Below are 24,043 nucleotides of genomic sequence, written 5' to 3'. Positions count from 1 at the left end.
ATGCGAAGTTCACAACAGGGTTTGTGCTCCTATGATAATCTAATGCCGCTGCTCATCTGACAAGAGGTGGAGCTCAGGTGGTAATGTGAGCCAATGTGAGCCACTGAGAAGAGCTGTAAATACGGATGAAGCTTTGCTCACTCACTGGCTCCCCTGCCTACCACTCACCTCCTGCTGTGTGACCCAGTTCCTAACAGGCCATGGACTGGTACCTGGTGGCTGATTAGGGACCCCTGCTTTATGCTGCTGGTACTCGTTTAATTTGCAACTTTATATCTGGTTTGAATACAGTTACCCTCTAACTCAGTGATTCACAATACTGGCTGTTCAACACAATTACCTGGGAAGCAATAAACAATACTAATGCCTACACTCCAATTCTAGAGCTGCTGATATAACTGATCTGAGGTAAACCTGGCCACTGGGCCATTAAAAGTTCTCCAGACAGTTCCAGTGTGCAGCCAAGGCTGAGCACCACTGCTCTTACTAGATATCCTACCTCTTAACAGCTTTCCTACCCACTCCATGCATCTATAACAAACCAGTCTTTCAACTGGTAAAACTGTTCTGAACACTCCCCTAATTAGGGTTTGTAAGGACGCCACAACACTTCCTAAATGCCTCTCAGACTCCTCGACATAGTACAAAAGTTCTAAGTCGAGATCTCACCCTGCCTTCCTTTCCCAGCTTCGTCTTCAGCTGCTCCCTCCACATGCACCCCAGAATCCAACCAGATTAAATATTTTACATTTCCAGAAAGGCACCAATTCAACCACCTGGCTTCGGCATATACCTTTCCTTCTGCTGAGAAGGCCCTTCTCTACTGAGCCAACTCCTACCTACTAGCACTTCAAAATGGATAGATTCCACACCATTTTCTGAGCAATTATTATGTCCCCAGAGCCTGCTCCAGAGGTTTCCTATATATATGTACATATATACATACACACATATAGTATATATATACATATATATACAGACACACACATACACTGTTGCCCTAAGCATTGATGAAAAAAGTATATATATGTGTATATATATATATTATATATATACACACACACACACAATTTTATATGTGTGTGTATGTATGTATGTATGTATGTACATCTGTGTACTTTTTTCCTCATCGATGCTTAAGACAACAGTGTGAAATAGATTATTAGTGACTCTATTTTATATATTAAGAAATTGAGATTGAGATTAAATACAAGCTCCCATAGCTAGTGAAGCCGATGGCTCCACCTCCAAAGCCTCTGCTCTATGCAACTCCTTCTCCTTAAAAGCTGTCCCATCCCCTGTGGTCTAAATCCTGGATATTCCTCTTCTGGCTTCTCATAAAACCTGTTATTACTTACTTGTAACTCTATTATAAATGGGCTACCTCTCTCAGCTTTGTATCCTAGCACCTAGTTTAGCTATTGGCACAAAACAGGTGCACAAACTATAAAAACTGATCAGCAAAGATTGAAATTATTACTTTTCCTAATCTGGATGCCAAACTTCCTGTAATAAAGCGTAAATTACAGCCCTTTTTATTTTTCCAACCAAGATCATAACTCATACTGAGTTTGAAATCAATTTAAAGAGCAGGTCCTTTGTTTATTTTGCTTTTAACACGACTGAACTGGTATTATCAAATAGTTTCCCTATCTTGTAATTGTGCAACTAATTTTCTTAAAATATAAAATGTGGCCAGGCATAGTGGCTCATTCCTGTATTCCCCACACTTTGGGAAGCAGGGTGGATCACCTGAGGTCAGGAGTTTGAGACAAGCCTGGCCAACATGGCGAAACCCCATCTCTACTAAAAACACAAAAATTAGGAAGGCATGGTGGTGCACGCCTGTGATACCAGCTAGTTGGGAGGCTGAGGTACAAGAATTGCTTGAACCCGGGAGGCGGAGGTTGCAGAGAGCCGAGATCACGCCACTGTGCTCCAGCCTGGGCAACAGAGCAAGACTCTGTCTCAAAAAAAAAAAAAAAAGAAAAAAAGAAAAAAAAAAAGAAATTGATAGAACAAAAATTACAGTCCAGAAATTATTTCACTTATATATGAAAATTTTGTACATGATAAAGGCAGTATTTCAAACCAATGATGTTGAGACAAGAGACTGTCCATTTTGATAAAATAAATTTTAGATTTCAATTTCTCATATTGAACAAAAATAAATTTCAGAAAAATCAAGTATTTAAACATAAAAATTAAAACTTTATAAAAGTATTAGAAGAAAAAATATAATATTTTTATAATCTGGGAATGAGGAAGGCCCATCTCACCATGTTACAGAATTTAGATATCTTAAGTGAAAAGAGTGATAGAGCTGACTATTTGAAAATCAAAACTTTCTCTATAGCAAGACAATATACTTAGAAGACAAATGTCAGACTGGTAAACAAATGTGCAATGCACAGGTCATTTGATTACCATCCTTAAAACATTGTTTAACTTACCCTTATAAATCAACAAGAAAAAGATAATACCCCAATATAAAAATAAGTCTGGTATATGGGTGAATACAGATGCCAGTGATGGCATGAAAAGATGCTTGAATAATTAAGAAACTAATTTTTTTAAAAAAAGAAACCTTTTGCCTACTAAACTGATAAAAAATTAACAAGTCTGATAATACACTGAGTTGGTGAGGATGTGGTAAAATGAGCGCATTTTAAAAATACTGACTTGGCACCTACTACTATATGTCAAGAACTAAGGCTAAGCATTAGGATATTCAGTGAACAAGTAACATTCCTTCCTGCACTCAAGGGGTTAACATACTCTGTTAGCAAAGGGAGTATTGTAGAACCTTTCTAGAGATTCTGACAATGTGTTGATTGTAATTAGAGAGGAATAACTATGTGTTAGAATACAGAATTTTAAATAAATGCTTTAAAAATAATTCTACACATTTAAAAGCGTCTTTCCATCTCAACAAATACCCTCTGTTGCCTAAGTGGCAAGCTAATGTCTAGCTTCTGTGACATCATGATTGACAATGGGCATGCAATCTGACCAGCAGTTCTTCTGGTGGAAATATACTCTAATACACTAGGCAGATAAGAACAATTATACATGTCCTGGGATTGGAGCATTATGGAGAAAAGCAAAGACCTACAAAAAATTCACGTGTTTAAACATCTTTTGGTGAATGTGTATGATAGAATATTATATAGTCCCTAAAAATATAAGCATGTATTGCCATGGAAAAATGTTACTATTATAAGAGAACATGATTACATTTACATGAAAAACTACATATACATATATTTTTATATATTTATAAAAAGCCTGCCAAGAGAAGCCACAAATTTAACAGTGGTTAGCTCTGAAAAGTAGCAGAGAGGAAGCTTTTATTTTGTTTTATACTTTTTTACTATTTGAAAAAACATTTAATGAACATGTATGCACTTGCTTTATAATTTTAAAAGCTACTGTCATTCTGAAAAAAAGAGAGAATGAATTAGCCATAGCTGCTAAAACAAGCTGGAGATCTAAAAATGATTGTCTTGTAAGTAGTTAAAATGAAATTTGCTTTAAATGCAGTTAAAAAGGAGCTGGGCACAGGGCTCATGCCTGTAATCCGAGCACTTTGGGACGCCGAGGTGGACAGATCATGAGGTCAGGAGTTTAAGATCAGCCTGGCTAACATGGTGAAACCCTGTCTCTACTAAAAATACAAAAAATTAGCCGGGCATGGTGGTGTATGCCTATAATTCCAGCTACTAGAATGGCTAAGACAGGAGAATCACTTGAACCAAGGAAGAAGAGGTTGCGGTAAGTGGAGATCACACTATTGCACGCCAGCCAGGTGACAGAGAAAGACTCTGTCTTTTTTAAAAAAAAAAAAAAAAAAAAAAAAAGGCATTTAAAAGGACTCCACTAGAATTCCAATAGTTGTGATATCCAGAAATAAAAGCCATACGTTTACATCCATCAAATTAGCTAAGTTCAGCAGCAATGGACTCAAAAGGACACCTTTAGGTAAGTTATATAAAGATTCGGTCAATCAAAATTTCAGCCAGGTTGAGGGAAGCAAATAAAGTTTGAACAGTTTTTCCTAAGTGCGTGGCCTAAATTCATAGCTCCTTGGCAATAGGAGCTCAACACTGTCCAGAAGCTGATTCCTGGCACTCAGTGTATTAAAAACAATTTTTGAAGTTGCTTGGATTTTGGTTCTGGCAATTCCCTCAATTAACTAAATGAGATCAATCACCTAGGGAAGTGGCTAAGAAACAGAACTAAAAACTTATGCCAAATCTTGGCACAGGCACAAGATTTTGGCTCAAATATTATTTCAATTTATTGAGTAATTGAAATATTTTTGTTTTCCATTAGAATTGTCTAGACACCATAGTTTTTTTTTCCACTCATAATTCTTTAGGGGATTCCAGTTACAATTAATCATCTTCAAAATGTTCAATTAAAATTAAAAAAAAAAATCCAGTCACATAATTGTGGTTTGTCTATATGAGGCTAATATAAATTTTTTTTCCATGGCATAGACTTTCTGGAAAAAAAAAATTTTTTTTTTTTTTGCTTGAATTAGCTTTAAGGAAAACCTTCTTCACCCAAGCCTACATCACATCCTCTTAGAAGAACCAAATTTGTAACTTACTATAGGAAAGAATACATCTTTTTGTGGGTTCATAAATCTCTTAAATTAGAAGCAATGATATATCCCACATATACAGGGTCCAACTTCCCAGAACAAGCTAACCTATAGCCTAAAATACAAGTTTTTGTTTTGTTTGTTTTAAGATAGGATCTTGCTCTGTCACTCAGCCCGGAGAGCAGTGGCACTATCACAGCTCAGGGTGGCCTCAAACTCCTGGCTCAAGTTATCCTCCAGCCTCAGCTTTCCAATGAGTTGGGATGGCTGGTGTGCGCTAACATGGCCAGCTTTTTTTTTTTTTCTTTTTTTCTTGTAGGGAGGGGGTCTCACTATATTGCCCAGGCTGGTCTCAAAGTCTTGAACTCAAGAGATCCTCCTACCTTGCCAAAGCACTGGGATTACAGGCATGAGCCAGTACATCCAGCATAAATAAAGTGACCTAGATTGTGGTGGTGTATGTGTTTGCTAAAGTCCCAGAATGCTACGCTAAAAGGGGCAATTCTACTGTATGTAAATTAGACTGTAATAAAATGATGGGGAAATGTAACCTGGGCGAGTTCATATTAATTAGTAAGATGCTAACTATAGATTATACCATCCTGTTGCTTTTTCTCTTCTGTCACCTCAACTGGCACTTTAAAAATTGCAGGTAGTTCATCTTTTTGTCTAAATTACATCCCTTCAGCTACTGTCCCTTTTAAGTCAGTCTTCTGCATCATCGCAATCTTTCCCTCTCTGCTGGATCATTCTCATTAGCACATAAACATGCATAATTTCTTCCATCTCAAAAACAAAAAACAAACCAACTTTTCTTGACCATCCACAGTCCTCCAGTTACCAACTAATTTCTGTTGCCCTCTACAGCAAAACTACTCACAAATCTGCCAACATGTGCAGTTTCCACGTCCTCCACTTCTCAGTTTCTCTTGAACCCTCTCTTCCCAATTTCCCCCCACAAATTCCACTGAAATTTGGGGCATTCAATATACTTTAACCTTCCATCTATTCTGACACTTTTAAAAATCACACCTTCTTTAGAAACACTTTCTCCACTTGACATCCAAGCCACCATTTTCTCTTGGTTCTCCTCCCCATCTACTGGCTGCTCCTTCTCAGCCTTAGTTGCTGCTGCTTCTCTCTAAACATTTGGGAGCCCCTTAGCTCGGTCCTCCAACCTCTTGGCGGTGAGCCCTTCCTTGTGAGATGATCCTATCTAAGTCTCCTGGCTTTAAATATACTGATAACTCTCGTGTATATTTCTCCAGATTAAATCTCTCCCTTGAACTTCAGATTCACATATCCAACTATCTTCTCATATTTCCATTTTGATGTCTCACATGTATCTCAAACTTAACATATGCAAAATCTAATTCTGGACCGCCCTCTCCCCACCTAGAAACCTCCTTTTTCATCTCAGTAAATGAAAACTATTCTTCAACTGCTCAGACTAAAAAGATTACACTGTTGAGACCTCGCTTTCTCTGACATCCCACATTCAATCCATTCAAGAATCCTGCAAGCTGGATCTTTAAAACACAGCTTGAATTACAACCACCTCTCACCTATTCCTCTGCTATCACTCTGGTCCACACCAGCATCTTGGCTTGAATTACTGCAGAAGCTTCCTGATGCATCTCCATGCTGCTGCCCACCTACCCTACTTTTAATGAATAATCCACTCACTCTTCTCCACACTGATATCAAATGCAACCCTGAGTTTACTTATTTGGGTCAATTTATTTTCTATTCTGCTCCACTGATCTGCCTCTTCATATGCCAGTTCCCCATAGTTTTATTTTATTCATTATTAACAGTTCCACAAGAGAATAAGCTGAGTCAGAAAAAGAAAGTAGTATCAAAATGTTTCCTTCCTTCTTATACTACCTTTTAACTATTTGCTAATAACTACAGTAAAAGGCTATCAATTAGCTTCAAATACAGTACTAAGGAGGTCAAGTCATAGGTCAATTCTAGAATGGGCAATTTGTTTTGCAAAGAGAAATTATATCACAACCTTAAGACTGTATTTCTAAGGCCGGGCACAGTGGCTCAAGCCTGTAATCCCAGCACTGTGGGAGGCCGAGGCGAGTGGATCACGAGGTCAAGAGATCGAGACCATCCTGGTCAGCATGGTGAAACCCCGTCTATACTAAAAATACAAAACATTAGCTGGGCATGGTGGCGCATGCCTGTAATCCCAGCGACTCGGGAGGCTGAGGCAGGAGAATTGCCTGAACCCAGGAGGCGGAGGTTGCGGTGAGCCGAGATCGCGCCATTGCACTCCAGCCTGGGTAACAAGAGCGAAACTCCGACCCAAAACATGTATCTCAAAAAAAAAGACTGTATTTCTAATCTTAGCCAGCCATCTAAAAAGCAATATATGTCACTGAAAACAAAGTAGTCTAGGGAGAAAGGATATGGACGGCTCAGGGGATATCTATCACCTGTATTTGAAAAATAACTCTTGGGCCAGGGGTGGTGGCTCACACCTGTAATCCCAGCACTTTGGGAGGCTGAGGCAGGCAGATCACAAGGTCAGGAGTTCAAGACGAGCCTGGCCAACACGGTGAAGCCCTGTCTCTACTAAAAATATAAAAAATTAGCCAGCCGTAGTGGTGTGCACCTGTATCCCAGCTACTCAGGAGGCTGAGGCAGGAGAATTGCTTGAGCCTGGGAGGTCCAAGTTGCAGTGAGCCAAGATCACACCACTGCACTCCAGCTTGGGTGACAGAACAAGACTTCACCTGGAGTGGGAGGGGTGGGAAGAAAAAGAAAAATAACTAAGGCCTCGGAGGTCAACAACACCATCTATGTAAATGAAATAAAAACAAAAAACAAACTTTGCAGCTACTCTGACTCATCTTTATGTTTAAATATACTAATATACGTTTTTCTTTTTTAAATTAAAAAAGCAGTTTTCAGGCCAGGTATGATAGCTCATGCATATAGTCCCAGTACTTTGGGACACTGAGGCAGAAGGATCACTTGAATCCAAGACCAGCCTGAGCAACATAGTAAGGCCTACTCTCTATAAAAAAATAATAAAATTAGCCAGGTGTGGTGCCACAAACCTAAGGTCCCAGCTACATGGGAAGCTGAGGCAAGAGCATCTCCTGAGCCCAGGAAGTCGAGGCTGCAGTGAGCTGTGTTTATGCCACTGCATTCCCATCTGGGTGACAAAACAAGACCTTGTCTCAAAAAAAAAAAAAAAAAAAAAGTTTTCACTTTATTTACTAACTAGTATTACCTGTCTGCACATGCACATTACACCACTGTTACATTTTAGTTTGATGCATTGGTACTGAACCATGTTCACCAAAGTTCCTAAGATTAAATCCAAAAGCAATCACCATTACAAAACTTTTTAACTGAGTGACCTCAACATCACTATAATTGGGATAGGTGACAAAGAGAAGATAAAAAAGTTCATAATATCTCCAAAGTATAATGGTTAAAGTGACCTCTGGAACCTTCCTCCCTCTATTTGGTTATACATGGAGATCAGGCATCTCACTGTGCAAAGATAAGGACAGAAGATCTGACACGCACATTCCTACATATCACATACACGGAAGGAAAGCCTGGATGTTTCTGCAGCTGTCAGAACACAGAGGACCTTCATGATTCGCCCAAATGGCTCACCTAACCAGAATCTTTCCAAAGGATCCTTGAAATGACCATATGTGTATTTATAGCTCTATGGTCATATTTCTAAATGAATCAATAAATCTTATATGTCAGTCTTCGCTATATACTTTCCCTGGAAGATCAAATCTGCTCTCTTGGCTTTACTGAACATTTTTACTTAGAGGACACTTTTAAAAACAATTAGCTAGCTCCTTCCTTCTCTGGTATCTAGAACCATAAATGCCCTAAATTCTTAAATTTCCATCTTACCACAAGTGCCCTAAATTCTTAAATTTCCATCTTACCACATGTCAAGATTTAAACAGTATCTCTTCATTGCTTAAGCAAACTCCTCAATTCAAGCTCTGGTATCTGGAATATCATAATTGGTTTCATTTAGTTCATTAACCCTAAAAGATATTAGAATCACTAGGGTCACTTGCAGGGCCCTTCTCCTTCAATAATTTTTTAAATGTTCACCCAAAAACATTTGTCTCATCTATAGGTTGGATACTGCTGTTTTTTCACTGGCTTCTTTACCTTTAGTTAAAACATGTCCTTTCGAAATCTTTTTTCTGTTAGCATATTCAGTCAAGGAAACTTTTTAATTGTTCAGTTTCTCATTTTTCTTCCACCTGCGCAACTAAAATTTCCTAGTTTGTAAATGAATCTTCTGATTAATAATTGAGGAAGTTTACCATATGTCCTCAAACAACTTGATCCTTCCAATCCTTCCCAGCATTCTTCCCAAATATGAGTGATCACAAGATTCACTATAAACAGAGGTGTTTCTTATTCAAAAAACACTCCTGGGCTCCAATGGACATTTAAAGATTCAAAAACTATGTAGAGAATTTGAATTTTTTTTTTCTTTTTATTTCCTTTAGAGACGGGGTCTCACTATGTTGCCCAGGCTGGCATGCAGTGGCTATTCACAGGCACGATCCCACTACAGATCAGCACAGGAATTTTGACCTACTTCGTTTCCGGGCCGGTTCACCCTTCCTTAGGCAACCTGGTGGTCCCTGGCTCCTGGGAGGTCACCATATTGATTTCGAACTTAGTGCGGACACCCGATTGGCATAGCGCACTACAGCCCAGAACTCCTGGACTCAAACGATCCTCCAGCCTCAGCCTCCTGAGTAGCTGAGACTACAGGCACAAGCCACCGCACCTGGCGAGTTTATATTTTTAACAAGTGCCTCAGATGATTCTTATGCTTTGGTAAGACTCTTTGTTCAAATTAAGGAAATAATGAAAGGCAAGTAGACTCTAATATGCTAAACTTATCTCTATTCTCATTTTAAAAAGAGAAGGGGCCGAGTGATCCTTATTTCTTCCATTTCTTGTTCTTAAGTGTTATATTTTTTCACTGTTTAGCCCATTTTCACTACTGTCAGTGCCATCATGATAGCCAATACACCCACCATATGGCACACAGACACTGTTTATAGGCCTAGTAAAAGAGAAAGCACAGAAAGCACATTTTATCTCATACCAACAGCCACTGAATGGCTAGAGTTGATCAAGGCAGCTGAGTGCAACCACACGGATCACAATTTATGAGTACTCAAATACCCAAGGGTGCTTAATTGCAAATTATTTTCATGAAGAAGCTCACAGTCCCTCTGAAAGGGTAGCCAGGCAGTGGTAACAGATAAATCCTTTTAAATTTACAGTTAAGTGAGATATTTTTCTAATAGTTATAAGACGTGACCATGGCTGCAGACAAGCTTTGAATTAAAAAGTTTGGTTCTTAAAATAAGTTTATTTATGGCCAGGTGCGGTGGCTCATGCCTGAAATCCCAGCACTTTGGGAGGCCAAGACAGGAAGATCACCTGAGGTCAGGAGTTCAAGATCAGCCTGACCAACATGGAGAAACCCCATCTCTACTAAAATAATACAAAAATTAGCCAGGCATGGTAGCACATACCTGTAACCCTAGCTACTCAGGGGGCTGAGGCAGGAAAATCGCTTCAACCCGGGAGGTGAAGGTTGCGGTGAGCCGAGATCACGCCATTGCACTCCAGCCTGGCAACCAAGTGAAACTGTCTCAAAAAAAAAAAAAAAAAGTTTATTTATTTATTTGAGATAGAGTCTCACTCTGTCACCTAGGTTGGAGTGTTGTGGCACAATCTTGGCTCACTGCTGGCTTCTGCCTCCTAGGTTCCAGCAATTCTCCTTCCTCAGCCTCCTGAGTTGCTGGGATTACAAGCACCCACCACCACACCCGGCTAATTTTTGTTCTTTTAGTAGAGATGGGGTTTCGCCATGTTGGCCAGGCTGGTCTTGTACTCCTGACCTCAAGTGATCCACCTCCCTCAGCCTCCTAAAGTGCTGGGATTACAGGTGTGAACCACCACACCCTACTGGGTTCTTAAAATAAATTTAAAATTCTAGGATACAAATTCAAAGGAGCCAAGGACACCCATGAATTAGGAGTTCCAAAGCAGTTCTTCTTAGCAAACAAAAAAGGAGATCGTTGTTTTATAATGATAATGAGCACTAAGTAGCTCATTCAAAACGGCAGTAAGTTATTGATATTATAATTTCAACAATATATTCTACTTGAGGGCTATTACTGAAGCTACATTTAAATCACATTGTGAAATCCAAGAAACTTTTTTTTTTTTTTTAAAGACAGAGTCTGGCTCTGTTGCCCAGGCTGGAGTGTAGTGGCGCGATCTCAGCTCACTGCAACCTCCGCCTCTTGGGTTCAAGTGATTCTCCAGCCTTAGCCTCCCGAGTAGCTGGGATTACAGGTATGTGCCACCACGCTACCTGGCTAATTTTTTTTGTATTTTTAGTAGAGATGAGGTTTCACCATGTTGGCCAGGCTGGTCTCAAACTCCTGGCCTCAAGTGATCTTCCTACCTCAGCCTCCCAAAGTGCTGGTATTACAGGTGTGAGCTACCGCGCCCGGCCTATATTAAAAATTTATCCATTAAATATTTTTCGACTTTTCTTGAGACAGGGTCTTGCTCTGTTGCCTAAGCTGGAGTGTAGTGGCATGACCTCAGCTCACTGCAGCCTTGACCTAGGCTCAAGGGATCATCCCACCTCATCTTTCTGAGAAGCTGGGACCACAGGTGCGGGCTACCACGCCCAGCTAATTTTTGCATTTTTTGTAGAGACAGGATTTTGCCATGTGCCCATGCCAGTCTTGAACTCCTGAGTTAAAGTGATCTGCCTGCCTTTGCCTCACCAGGTGCTGGGATTACAGGCATGTGCCACCGTGCCTAGCCCATTAGAAGATTTTTGAAAACTTTTATAAATAAGTTCTACTGTGTCTACCTGGCACATAGTAAGTGCTCACTCAGTGGTCTCCTCCTTTTTCTGTCAGAGAAATTGCCAAGAGAGTTGCCAAATTTTCACCACAAGTGAGCAAAGTGCCAAAACCAAAGTCCCCCGTTGAAAGTCTCCAGCTTTAGAGTTATCATGTAAAACTTCATTTGAAAATTGGTTTCTTGACACTTGGTAAAAAGAAACATAATTACACAACAGGTTCCTGGATCAGTTCACAAAACATAGTTAATTCAGAGTATATGCAAAGCACCATACTTATATTGGTCTACCTGCTCCTAAGCAATGTAAAGAATTTTCTATTCAGAGAAATGTAGGCATCAGGCACATCTCCCCTCTTACTCCACTCAAGAGATGAGAAATTTCAAGATGGCTGTTATTTCTAGTTGCATACATATATGTAAGACAGAGAAAAAGGCTAAATCATTGACTCTGGGTATTCTGAATCGGGTTACAATAAACAGGTAAGGCTCAGGTTCCTCTAAGACCTTAGTTTTGTGCTAAAGAGTTCATACATAAAGCAAGAACCACAGGTACTTCACTCCTAAAGTCTTCTTTCAGTATATATTTTAAAGATTTAATTTAAGGCTGGGTGTGGCAGCTCATGCCTATAATCTCAGCACTTTGGGAGGCCAAAGTGGGTGGATCACCTGAGGTCAGGAGTTTGAGACCAGCCTGGCCAACAGGGCAGAACTCTGCCTCTATTAAAAATACAAAAATTAGCTGGGTGTGGTGGCAGGCACCTGTAATCTCAGCTACTCAGGAGGCTGAGGCAGGAGAATTGCTGGAATCCAGGAGGCAGAGGTTGTAGCGCGCTAAGATCATGCCGTTGTATTCCAGCCCTGGCGACAACAGTGAGATTCCATCGCAAAAAAAAAAAAAAAAAAGATTTAATTTAATCTTAAAATTGATTATGAAATTAAAGACAATTAAGGACTTACATCTAGATGGCAGCTAAATTAGGAAAGTTTTTGTTTGTTTGTTTCCTTTAGACACTCCCAACCAATTTCCAGGTAACAAACTTGAATGCTTTGGTTTCTCATATACAGAGTATAAATCTACAATATAAACTTATACTCTTTATGTTCTATATAAACTAAAACTAATGTGCTCTTCTCAACCATAATTTGAATACACATGCAATAATTCAAGATAACTTACACATACAGAGGCAGTAGGAATTCATCTTAAAATAATTCAACTGATTTGTTCTTCATTTCTCAATTTGAAGGACTAGGAGTCCAAAATATTTCCTTGTTGCTGTTGCTGCTACTGTTTTCCTTGTTTAAGTAACTTATTGTCATGTCCGCATTTATAATTGTAAGTAACACACATTTTTTATTATCACAGTCTATGATGCTATCATAGTTATGTATTACCTGTGGAGTGACCAACTTTAAGGCTGTCTATTCCATCAAAATTTCTAGTCTTTGATCAGAATTGTAAAAAAACAAACAAACAAACAAAAAAAAGTTCTTACTTTAGGCAAATCTATAGTTTGTAAATCCACTTTAAAGTCCACGTAGGCCGGGCGCAGTGGCTCAAGCCTGTAATCCCAGCACTTTGGGAGGCCGAGGCGGGTGGATCACGAGGTCAAGAGATCGAGACCATCCTGGTCAATATGGTGAAACCCCGTCTCTACTAAAAATACAAAAAAAATTGGCTGGGCATGGTGGCGCGTGCCTGTAATCCCAGCTACCCAGGAGGCTGAGGCAGGAGAATTGCCTGAACCCAGGAGACGGAGGTTGCGGTGAGCCGAGATCGCGCCATTGCACTGCAGCCTGGGTAACAAGAGCGAAAACTCCGTCTCAAAAAAAATAAAAAAAAAAAAAAAGTCCATGTAAATTGTTTTACTTATTTTACAGATAAAGAAACTCAACCACTACATGCTAATATTCCTCAAAATAAGCAAAATGTACATAAATTTTAGAATCTGAATCTTAATTGAAATAATGATCCAATAAACTTCAAAATTGCTAAAATTGTCATCATTTATTTGAAGAAAAGAAAATCTTCAAGTAAGCCCACAGATCTTAGCTAAGAGCAAGAGGAATTTTTAATAACCTTTTTAAATGTTGATGTCTTTTCCAGACTTCTCTCCTTAGGCTAATTAGATACTTAGAAAACTGTACAATAATTAATCCATATGCAAATTTTAAACTATAGCTTGAAAAATTTATTGGTTACTGTAAATTACTACTAATTTTCCAGTGTAGGGTATGCCAAATATTCAATAAGTGCCTCATCTGTGAAAGAGCTGGTGCTCAGCACTGATTTTTCAAGAGCCAACTTGAAGAAATGAATAAAGTTGTAAAAGTTGTAATGTGTATAAAATTGTAATGTGTATAAATGTTGTAATGTGTACAAATGCACATTATACAACAGCATAGAACTTCTTTGTGTTACTTGTAAAAGGAAAGGTTTTTACTTTCCTCATTATGAATTCCAAAAATTCAAAAACTGTTTTTTAAAAATTTTGACTGCTTTCATTATAGGAATATTGCTTTCATTATAGGAATATTTCATTACAGGAACACTGATTTCATTATAGGAATGTTTCATTCCTACTCTTTCCAGCAGATAAACATTCTCTTCTTTCCATCAGCAACCAATTCAAACTTATCTTTCTTTTTAAAGGCAAATTGCAACATATCATTTCAATTAAACCCAAAATATTACTCCTACATTTCTTATTCAAAGGTCTTAGGAATAAGCCTCATGCTTCTCACAGGAGATGAAATGATCCATCAACATATGTAACTGATGTTTCCCATTTTGATTTCGAGATTTTGTACCTATTGTCTAATCATAAACTTTTGCAATTAAGAGTTTCCTCTATATTTTATAGGGCTTCAGCCTTAAAAAATAGTCTATATGATTTAATTATCAATTTTTCCCATAAGTGAAGTTCACTGAAATTAATTTTCTCACATTTTCATTAATTATACAGAAAATATTTAATTTTTTTTAAAAAGCCTCTTTAAAGGGTATGTTACTCATTTTGTTACTCTGACTTTCAATTCCTGAATATAATAAATTTTAAATGACTAAATTTTATTTATTCACTGATTAAGTCAGATTTATGACCTCCTCTCCCCATTCCAGCTACTCTGAGTTTTGAATGAAACAACCTCAATTGTAACAGAAGAAACATCTGTTGCTTTTTTTTTCCTCACCAGGGCTTTCCTAACTGAAAGAAGAAAGGCTCTCTGCCTGACCTCCTCTCCCTCTCCCACTCCAGTTCCTCACCCACACTAAGTTCCTTAAAACTTTAAGTATTATTTAAAATTTTACTGTATCTATTAAAAACATCATAGTTTATTTAGAAACATTCACTTCCTTATAGAACTTCAAAGAGTGACTAAATTTTTGCTCTGCTTTCAAGATGCTATTATATATTAAAAAAATAAGACGTGTCTAATAGAATATACATTGTAACTAAAATGCAAACTTCAAAGGTGTAACTGAAATGATCAATGCAATCAAGTTGTCACATATTCCAGGCTCATTAAGAACTGTTTAGGGATAAGATTTTCTTCAGTGTCCAGATTCATATAGCATCTTGTATGCTATATTTTCTTTGCCAATCCAAGGCTAACATAATGGCAGTCACTACCCCAAGAGGCAGACACCAAATGGTGCCACCCACACTCTCACACTGTGCCTCATAATAAACCATAAAGCAGTGGAATGCACTGGCCCCTTTATGAGCAAACAATGCCTAAGCTTCATTAGAATACAGCTGACATTTTCAAAGCACAAATACTTTTAAGAAAAATGTACTAGGGAAAAAAAGGAATGAAACAGCTATAAAAGCTGAAATATTTTTCAAGTGTCAGGCTGATTTCCAAAGATCCTTGGGAAGTATATTTTGCTGTTGGCAATTTAAAAGTTTTCATAAATGGAAAAAATGTTTAGTTAAGGGCAAAGCTTATTTTATTAACTACTGGGGGAAAAAATGAAAGTAAAAACTATCAATTGAATTGCTTTCACAAGTAATAACCATGAAGTACCTTTAAAATTACTGTGTCCTCAACTGCTGCTTTAGTTCCTGAATTAAGAAAACTGAGCTCCAAAATTATTTTCACATTTTAATTAATTTATATAAGTGAGTAATAAACTAACTCTTCCCCTCCCCCCGCCTACCCCAACCCCCATACATAACCCTGTAGTTTTTCTGTCTGTAACATGCAAGGACGTCTTGAAATCAGCGTGTTCCTGGCTATTTATCAATTTAATATTGCTGCTGTTTAAAGAATATAAAATAAGTGCTGTAAAAACTCACCCAGCAGTAAGAAACAAACTGATCTCTCTTACCTGGTCTAAGGAAGCATGCCTCTCACTGCAGTACCAACAACACTCTACAGTCTTTGTTACCATTCAGTGGAAACTTGAGACTGTGTCAGACGTAAGCAATCGAGCTCAGAAAAGCTCAATTTAAAATACTTCTCAGTAAAACTAAAAAGATGCTCAAGAAAACTGTTTAGTTAATTGGCTTTCAAAAGACATATGAATACTGTCTACAACAAAGACATTTCAAAAGAAACTGAAAGTGCAGGTCTTAGATGAAGGGGCTTTCCTATATAGAACCTTGCTTTTTTTAATTAAATTAAAAGGATATTTTTATTTTTAAAAACTGCTTAAAGTACACACTTGATCTTAGCCAAAAGGCCGAGAAGCAATAAAAATGCCTCAAGTATTGAAATAACTACAAGTTAGCATTTTTCTAAATATCACTTGTATTTTAACTAACTTAAAAAATAAGATTAAACTTACTCGTGAAACCTGCATAATTTGAATCATACATATCAGAGTAGCTGGCTCCAAAGCAGTCACAAACCAGGAGACTTAATGCATCTTGAAAGCAGAGCAAAAGCACCGCAAGTTTCAGGAGGAAAAAGGAGGAGAAACTCTTGAAAAACCGGTCAGGGCTTTCTGAACCTGTAGTAACTGTCCAGCTTTTGTGGGAGGAAAAAAATGTCCCAGTCCTGCCCCCTGAGATAGGAGGCTATGCTTCAATGCCAAAATGAATGACAGGCCTATTTCTGATATCAACAAAGAGCAGCTTAGTTGTGCTTTTTTTTTTTTTTCTCCAGTTTCCCACACAGAAGTTCCAAAATTTCCAGGTTAGTCCCTTTATATCTAGGGTTAAGTACCTTTCTCCATTTTCTCAAGAGAGAACCCAATTATGTTGTCCTGTTTTTTTTTTTTTAAATGATTAATTAAATATACACACCTAATTATCTTACTTAGTTTTCCTAGCCAGGAAGCTGAACAAAAGATGATCCCTTAAGTTACTTTCCAAATCTATTCTTTGCAATATCGGATAACCATATGACTAACTGCCAATATTAACAAGCTTTTCCAGCATCCTGATGTGTGGCACAAGTAGAAACAAAAAGCAGGTAATATTAAAAACAAAGCAACAGAGATAAAAATTTCACCTAGCAAGATGTAAAGATGATTTGCCAAGGTACATGTCTTTGATTACACAAATTCAAAACAAACACTTTAATCAACAACATATATTTACTCAATACTTATTATGAGCCAAGCACTATTTTGGGCCCTGGAGATAACAGTAGTGAATGCAACAAACAAAAGCCAAACAAAAATCCCTGTCTTTAGTGAGCTTAGTTTATTTCAGCTCACTCTAAATACAACTCTCCTAGATGACTAAGGTACTTTGCTGTCTTTGATTAGTTATCACCTATTCTGAAATATTCCCCTTGGAAAGTATGTCTTGACAGCAACTCCAGGAGATGCTGCAAAGTATCTGGCGCTCTGTTCAGTGTTGAATCACCAGTGTCTAATACAGTGTCTGTTAGACACTCAAATATATATTGAATCAAACAGATCAAAGAGTTTTTTCTTTCTCAAAATTTTCCTTTGCCACCACATACTACATTTACACGCATACAGATATATGATAATAATACAATACAGGGTGTAAATTAAAATTGGGTTGTAAACACGTTAGTATAAACAAAATTGAAAATGAAACCTGGCCGGGCGCGGTGGCTCACGCCTGTAATCCCAGCACTTTGGGAGGCCGAGGCGGGTGGATCACAAGGTCAAGAGATCGAGACCATCCTGGGCAACATGGTGAAACCCCGTCTCTATTAAAAATACAAAAAATTAGCTGGGCATGGTGATGCGTGCCTGTAATCCCAGCTACTCGGGAGGCTGAGGCAGGAGAATTGCCTGAACCCAGGAGGCGGAGGTTGCGGTGAGCCGAGGTCGCGCCATTGCACTCCAGCCTGGGTAACAAGAGCGAAACTCTGTCTCAAAAAAAAAAAAAAAAGAAAATGAAACCTACATGGCCCTCTATCTTTTCAGATTCTACAATAAAATCTGTTTTCACTATTGGATGTGAGGTCAGTGTAATACCTAAGTAAAGAAAGCAGATAAAATTCTATAAACTAAGTTTCTGTGAACAGATTTCAGAGTAGTTTTAAAAGAGAAAAGAAACTTGGAAGTTACACAGAAATCAGTTTGGTGTATTAAAATCTTACATGTTTATATCCATTTACATTCCATTTAAAATTTGGAAACAATTTTAAACTCTCCATCCTGCTTTGCACCATTCTTGATCATCTTACCAGATGACACTTCTTACAGAGCAAATAAGTGTATACCTCTAACCTGTCAGATGAGCTAGAAGTGCTCACCCACATCACCCAAGGCCAGAATATTCAGGGGCTACATATGGTCACACCTACTCTGTTATTGTCTTAAAACAAAAGGAAATTAAATTTCCAAGCACTCAGGTATATTCACCATATCTCTAAATAGGAGAGCATCCCCCCACCCTCCCATCATTCCAGAGCTAGACAATAATTACAAGTTAAAATATAAACTATCTGGTATATGTTTTAACAACAAACGTAATAGCAACCCAAGGTCAGGGAGATGTGATAACTGAGGTCAAGTGACAAATAAAGTAAGGTAAGGCCAAAGTAGGATTCTACTGTTCTTAAAGGATGAATTTTCTTTTTCCCATTCCTTCCTTCAACAAATACTTATTGAGCACCTATTACGTATCAGGCAATGAGCAAGGCAACAAACTGACCTGCCACCTACTGTCCACTCCACAGATCTGACCTTTAGCCTATCTAATCCTCCAAGTTTCCTTCTCCATGCTTGCCTTCCTTCCCAGAGCCTCTTCTCTGGTCTCAAATTCTTTACTACCCTTCAATCTGCTGTGATGCCTTTCTTGACAGATAGCATAATCACTACCTTCTATGTTCTTCTGCAAGTCTATGACACAGTACAGGAAAATTAATAAGACTTCCCACTCAGATGATAAAAATGCAGATTATATAGGTCCTGTCAAACAATTTCTCCTTAATCTTATCTAGAAAATCTATTTAAGCATCATTAATTACAACTATTGATTACCTAGAACACACCAAAGGTGGCTAGACATTATCCTAAGTTTATAAACTGATTTATTTGGACTGAAGTTTGCTACGTTTATTGGCAATCTGACCAAATATTAAGCCCATTTAACACATACATTTATGATTCTATAAGCAGAAATGACACTATGATAGGTATATCTAGCAGGCATTGGCCAAATAAAAACTGTCTATCAGATCTATATAATGAAGTCGTAGAAATTAGCTATGTTGCACCTATACTTATATTTTCAAGTAAAATATGGAATCTTCCTGATAAGCACTACACCTAAAGCAAAAAGTTTCTGCTATTACTTGCATGGTTACGTGCCAATTTCTTTAAAACACTGCACAGTATTTCATGTTTACCTGCTCTTCTTCCTCTTTCCACTTTTTATTTCTTTTTATTTGATTTGTTTTGTTTTGTTTTTAGAGAGAGGGTTTTGTTCTGTAACCCAGGCTGGAGTTGGAGTGCAGTCACAGCTCACTGCAGCCTCAATCTCCGGGGCTCAAGTGATCCCTCCCAATTCAGTCTCCCAAGGAGCTAGGGCCACAGGTGTGCACCACCACACCCAGCTAATTTTTGTATTTTTTGTAAAGACAGGGTTTCACTGTTTCCCAGGCTCGTCATGAACTCTTGGGTTAAAGTGATCCTCCTGCCTCCCTCCCAAAGTGTTGGGATTACAGGTGTGAGCTACCATGCCTAGCTCTACTCTTTCAATATGCACATTTTTCTAAGTTCCGTGCTTGATGCTCTTTTCAAGATATACACTGCCCCTCTGGAGGATGTTACCTATTTCTATAGCTTTATCATCTCTACATAGATGACTATAGACATTTATACTTCTAGTCCTGGCTTTTTCTATTCTGCTATAAACTCTTATTTAGATGCCTATAAGACATCTCCGTTTATATATCCCATAATCTCAGCTCAGCCTCTGCAGTACTGAACTTCCTGTCTACCTTCCCAAACTCACTCATCCTCCTAGGTTCCCCAGGCTTGTTAAAGGTACCAATATCAAGAACAGAAAGTGATTTTCTTCTTGCCTCATCCTCACCACCCAAATGCCCACATTCTTTCCAGCTTTTTTTCTAACACATATCGTTCTCCAAGTTTAAAAACAAAACAAGACATGTAAGTTCTGATGTCTAGAGCTATACCATCCAAAATAATAGCCTTAGCCACATGTGGCCATTTAAATTTAAGGTGATTAAAATTAAATAAAATTAGCCGGGCGTGGTAACTCATGCTTGTAATCCCACTTTGTGAGGCTGAGGTGGGTGGATCTCCTGAGTTCAGGAGTTCAAGACCAGCCTGGCCAAAATGATGAAACCCCATCTCTACTAAAAATACAAAAATTACCTGGGCATGGTAGAGGGCCCCTGTAGTCCTAGCTACTCAGGAAGCTGAGGCAGAATTGCTTGAACCTGGGAGGCAGAGGTTGTGTAAGCCAAGATTACACCACTGCACTCTAGCCTGGGTGAGTGAGCAAGACTCGGTCTTAAAAAAAATAGATAAGGAAATAAAATAAAATTGAAAATTTGATTTCTCAGTCATTTGATTTCTAGCCACATGTCAAGTGCTCTATGGAGCTGCATGTGGCTAACAGCTACTGTATTGAACACTGTAGATATAGAACATTTCCATCACTGAAGAAAGTTGTATTAAACATCTCTGATCTAGAAAATAATAGCAAGCCACTTAAATTAGTAATCCAAATTTTTCTCAATAGAGTCCCAATCTACCTGTGTTAACCTTATCTTCTATCAAAACCCCTATGCATGCTTTAGTAACAACTTAGTGGGCCGACAGAATTAAGTTTAAAAGATGAGGGAGGCCTACATAAGCTTTGTGGAGAGTGATCTATAGAGGGAAAGAAACCAAAGATTTAGAGAGAACAGAAGTAGTTCACTAACGCCCACACAAGTTAGGAAGGGACAAAATTTTAGAGATAATACCTTTAGCCCTGGAGAAGAAATAGGTACAGTGGATAAAGCATGAGCATTACAGTCAGATTACTTCATCCAAATTCAAGTATCTGTTTAGTTATAATGGACAGAAATCAAACTCAAACTAGTTTAATTTGAAAGGAATTGGTTGGCTCAACTGGCTCACAGAATCCCAAACGGTGAGATAACTGAACCAGGATGGTCTACTTGGCAAAACGGTCTTTCACAGCAGCAAGGCCTTTAGCTTTCAAGCTTCCTTCCCTCCTCAGAAACTTTAATATTTCTCTTTCCACTGAGTTTACCTTAACATTTCAAATGCAGAGACTGTTCCTAACTCCTAATCAAACTAAAAACAGCTTACTTCCCATGTCTCTTTAACCACCAAATTTTTTTAGTGTGGTATCTATATCCACTATCTCAGCTTTCGTTCCAACTATTTTTCCTTTTTTGAGACAGAGTTTCATTCTTGTCCAGGCTGAAGTGCAATGGCATGATCTCGGCTCACCGAAAACTCCACTTCCCGGGTTCAAGCGACTCTCCTGCCTCTGTCTCCCAAATAGCTGGGATTACAGGAATGTGATACCACACCCGGCTATTTTTTGTATTTTTAGTAGTGATGGGGTTTCATCATATCAGTTGGGCTGATCTCGAACTGCTAACCTTAGGTGATCCGCCCACCTCGGCCTCCCAAAGTGCTGGGATTACAGGTGTGAGCCACCGTGTCTGGTCTTGTACCAACTGTTAATTAATAATTCTTTAAAAATGCACCAAGTACCTCTGACATAACCACTATGTTAGGCACTAGAGATACAAAAATAAAGAAGGCATAGTCCTTATCCTCAAAAAAAAAAAACAAAACAAAAAATCAAAAACCCAATTTGGCTTCTATCTAACTGCTCAAATGAAACTGCACTGTCTAAAGTAGACAATGAGCTCCGCCTTGATAAATCTAATAATGTGTGCTTATGCTCCATAACCTTGCTTGCTGTATCTGGCCTTGCTGATCTTACAAATCCCATCTTCTTGATACTACTGCAACTATTTGCTCTTGGCTTTCATAAAGACTATTTCTTCTCTATTTCTGCCCTGATGCTTGTGAAGTGGTTCCTTTATTTTTTTCTTATTACCTGCATTCTAAATGGCTCAACCACAGCCATCTCTTTTACTGTACTATTGTTTCAGAAGGTGACTGACTACATAATTTATTATCTAAACTGAATTACGATTAGGAGTGAAAGAGGCACACTATTAATAATTATGCTGGCACACAAATGAAGCTGTTTGGGAAAAGTGGAACATATAGATTCCTGCTTAAAAACCTTCAATAGTTCCTATCTCCACATCTTTAAGCATGCCATACAAAAACCTACTTTGAACTAATTGCCTCTAAGGATTAAATTTCTATCTTTTTATGACTGTCTCAAGGTCTATCTTCTCTCAGTACTCAGAGTACACTGAGACAATAGCATGTCTAATGAAGAGTCTCATTTGACTGCCTCCCCCAACTAACAGCAGCTTCATTACATGTCCCTGGTCAAGAGTGCCCACAAACCACTCAAAAACCTCATTGAGAGAGATGAGAAAATGGAGGCTTACTAAAGTCAAATAACTTGCATAAATTTGAGCAAGTGGTAAAACTGAGATTCTAATTGATATGGTTTGGCTGTGTCCTCACAGATTTCATCTTGAATTCCCATGTGTTGTCGGGAGACACCTGGTGGGAGGTAACTGTATCGTGGGGGCAGGCCTTTCCCATGCTGTTAATAGTGAGTAAGTCTCACGAGATCTGATGGTTACTATAAGGAGGAGTTTTCCTGCACAAGCTCTCTTTGCCCGCTGCCATACACATAAGACATGATATGCTCCTTCTTTCCTTCCGCCACCATTGTGAGGCTTCCCCAGTCACATGGAAAGAGGTTTACATCCAATTAAACCTCTTTTGTAAATTGCCCAGTCTCAGATATGTATTTATCAGTGTGAAAATGGACTAATACAATAATCAAGTTCATGGCTGGGAGTGGTGGCACATACCTGTAATCCCAGCACTTTGAAAGGCCGAGGCAGGCAGATCATGAGGTCAAGAGATTGAGACCATGCTGGCCAACATGGTTAAACCCCATCTTTACTAAAATACAAAAATTAGTCGGGCGTGGTGGTGCACTCCTGTAGCCACAGCTACTCGGGAGGCTGAGGCAGAAGAATCACTTAAACCCAGGAGGCGGAGGTTGTAGTGAGCCGAGATTGCGCCACTGCTCTCCAATTTGGTGACAGAGCGAGACTCCATCTCAAAAAAAAGGAAAACAGAAAATAGACTAATACACTAATCACCTTCAATCACTTTGACATCTCAAAGTCCACATACTTGGTGACTATCAGTATTAATTACAGATATGAATTCAATGAGTAGATTTTATCAAAAGGCTTACTAAAGCCTAATATTGTTCCCTATGGTATATACTAGTCCATTTGTGCCAAATACACTATTCTGGATGGGAAATAAATAAAGATCACTTCAGTCCTCTATATAAAAACTTTTAATAGTTCCTCATCAAATAGATAATACAAGGTCCTTAACAGATACCTGTTTTAGGGTAAATGTTTTTCTAGGCTCATCTCCCATAATTCCAGGTGCAGGACTTATTTACCATTCCCCGAACGGTCCGTGATTTCACTGCTAAGGTCAGCATTTTGTTTACCTGGTAAATTAGTGCATATCCTCCAAAATCCATAGAAAATGTCACCTCCTTAGTTAAGATACTCACAATTACCTGAATAGACCTGGTCCTATTTTGAGTTCCCACATTATTAATGATGTGCATTTATTACAACATTTATCACAGCCATTTGTACTTTACATGTCTGTCACTTCCTGTAGTCTGAATTCACTTCCTGAATTCCTCCATAGCAGGTTTTTGGCTCTCCAGCCCTCCTATTCCATCTCTGTACCCTCCTCGTCTAGAAGACCACATAGTAGACAGCATGTATGCAATAAATATCTATTAAATAAATAAATGACAAGGGACCTTCACTTGATCAAATACCTTCAGTAGCTTCCCATCTGTTAAAAGAACTCCACTGACTGTAAAAGATATTCCAACTACCCTGGCCTTCTTTCCAGGCTCTTTTTTTTTTTTTTTTTTTTTTTTTTTT

At 38.4% G+C, this 24,043-nt stretch overlaps 1 protein-coding gene and 1 pseudogene across 21 annotated transcripts in view; both read right to left on the bottom strand.

Annotated features, from left to right (window-relative positions):
* Positions 1-24,043, bottom strand: part of TFDP2 (transcription factor Dp-2) — a 176,063-nt gene that overhangs the window by 48,843 nt on the left and 103,177 nt on the right. For 2 of the 21 annotated variants that reach the window (XM_032264723.1, XM_032264740.1), the window contains exon 1: positions 15,861-16,266. The exons of 13 other annotated variants lie outside the window; for them this stretch is intronic. Coding sequence is in view for 2 of the 8 variants with exons in the window: in XM_032264632.1 (XP_032120523.1) it covers positions 16,320-16,350 (31 nt within the window). In the remaining 6 variants the exon portion in view is untranslated. Of the gene's footprint in view, positions 1-15,860; positions 16,274-16,319; positions 17,548-17,858; positions 19,290-24,043 lie in introns of those variants that run through there. 6 more of the 21 variants (XM_032264673.1, XM_032264632.1, XM_032264623.1 and 3 more) reach the window with 6 other exon arrangements.
* On the bottom strand, positions 16,052-16,226 carry LOC116545078 (annotated as a pseudogene).

The sequence above is a fragment of the Sapajus apella genome, unplaced genomic scaffold, assembly GCF_009761245.1.
Source record: "Sapajus apella isolate SASKATOON/1434 unplaced genomic scaffold, GSC_monkey_1.0 scaffold4, whole genome shotgun sequence".
NCBI lineage: Eukaryota > Metazoa > Chordata > Mammalia > Primates > Cebidae > Sapajus > Sapajus apella.
The sequence above is the reverse complement of the archived record's forward strand: the minus strand, read 5'-3'. Positions and strand labels throughout refer to the sequence as shown.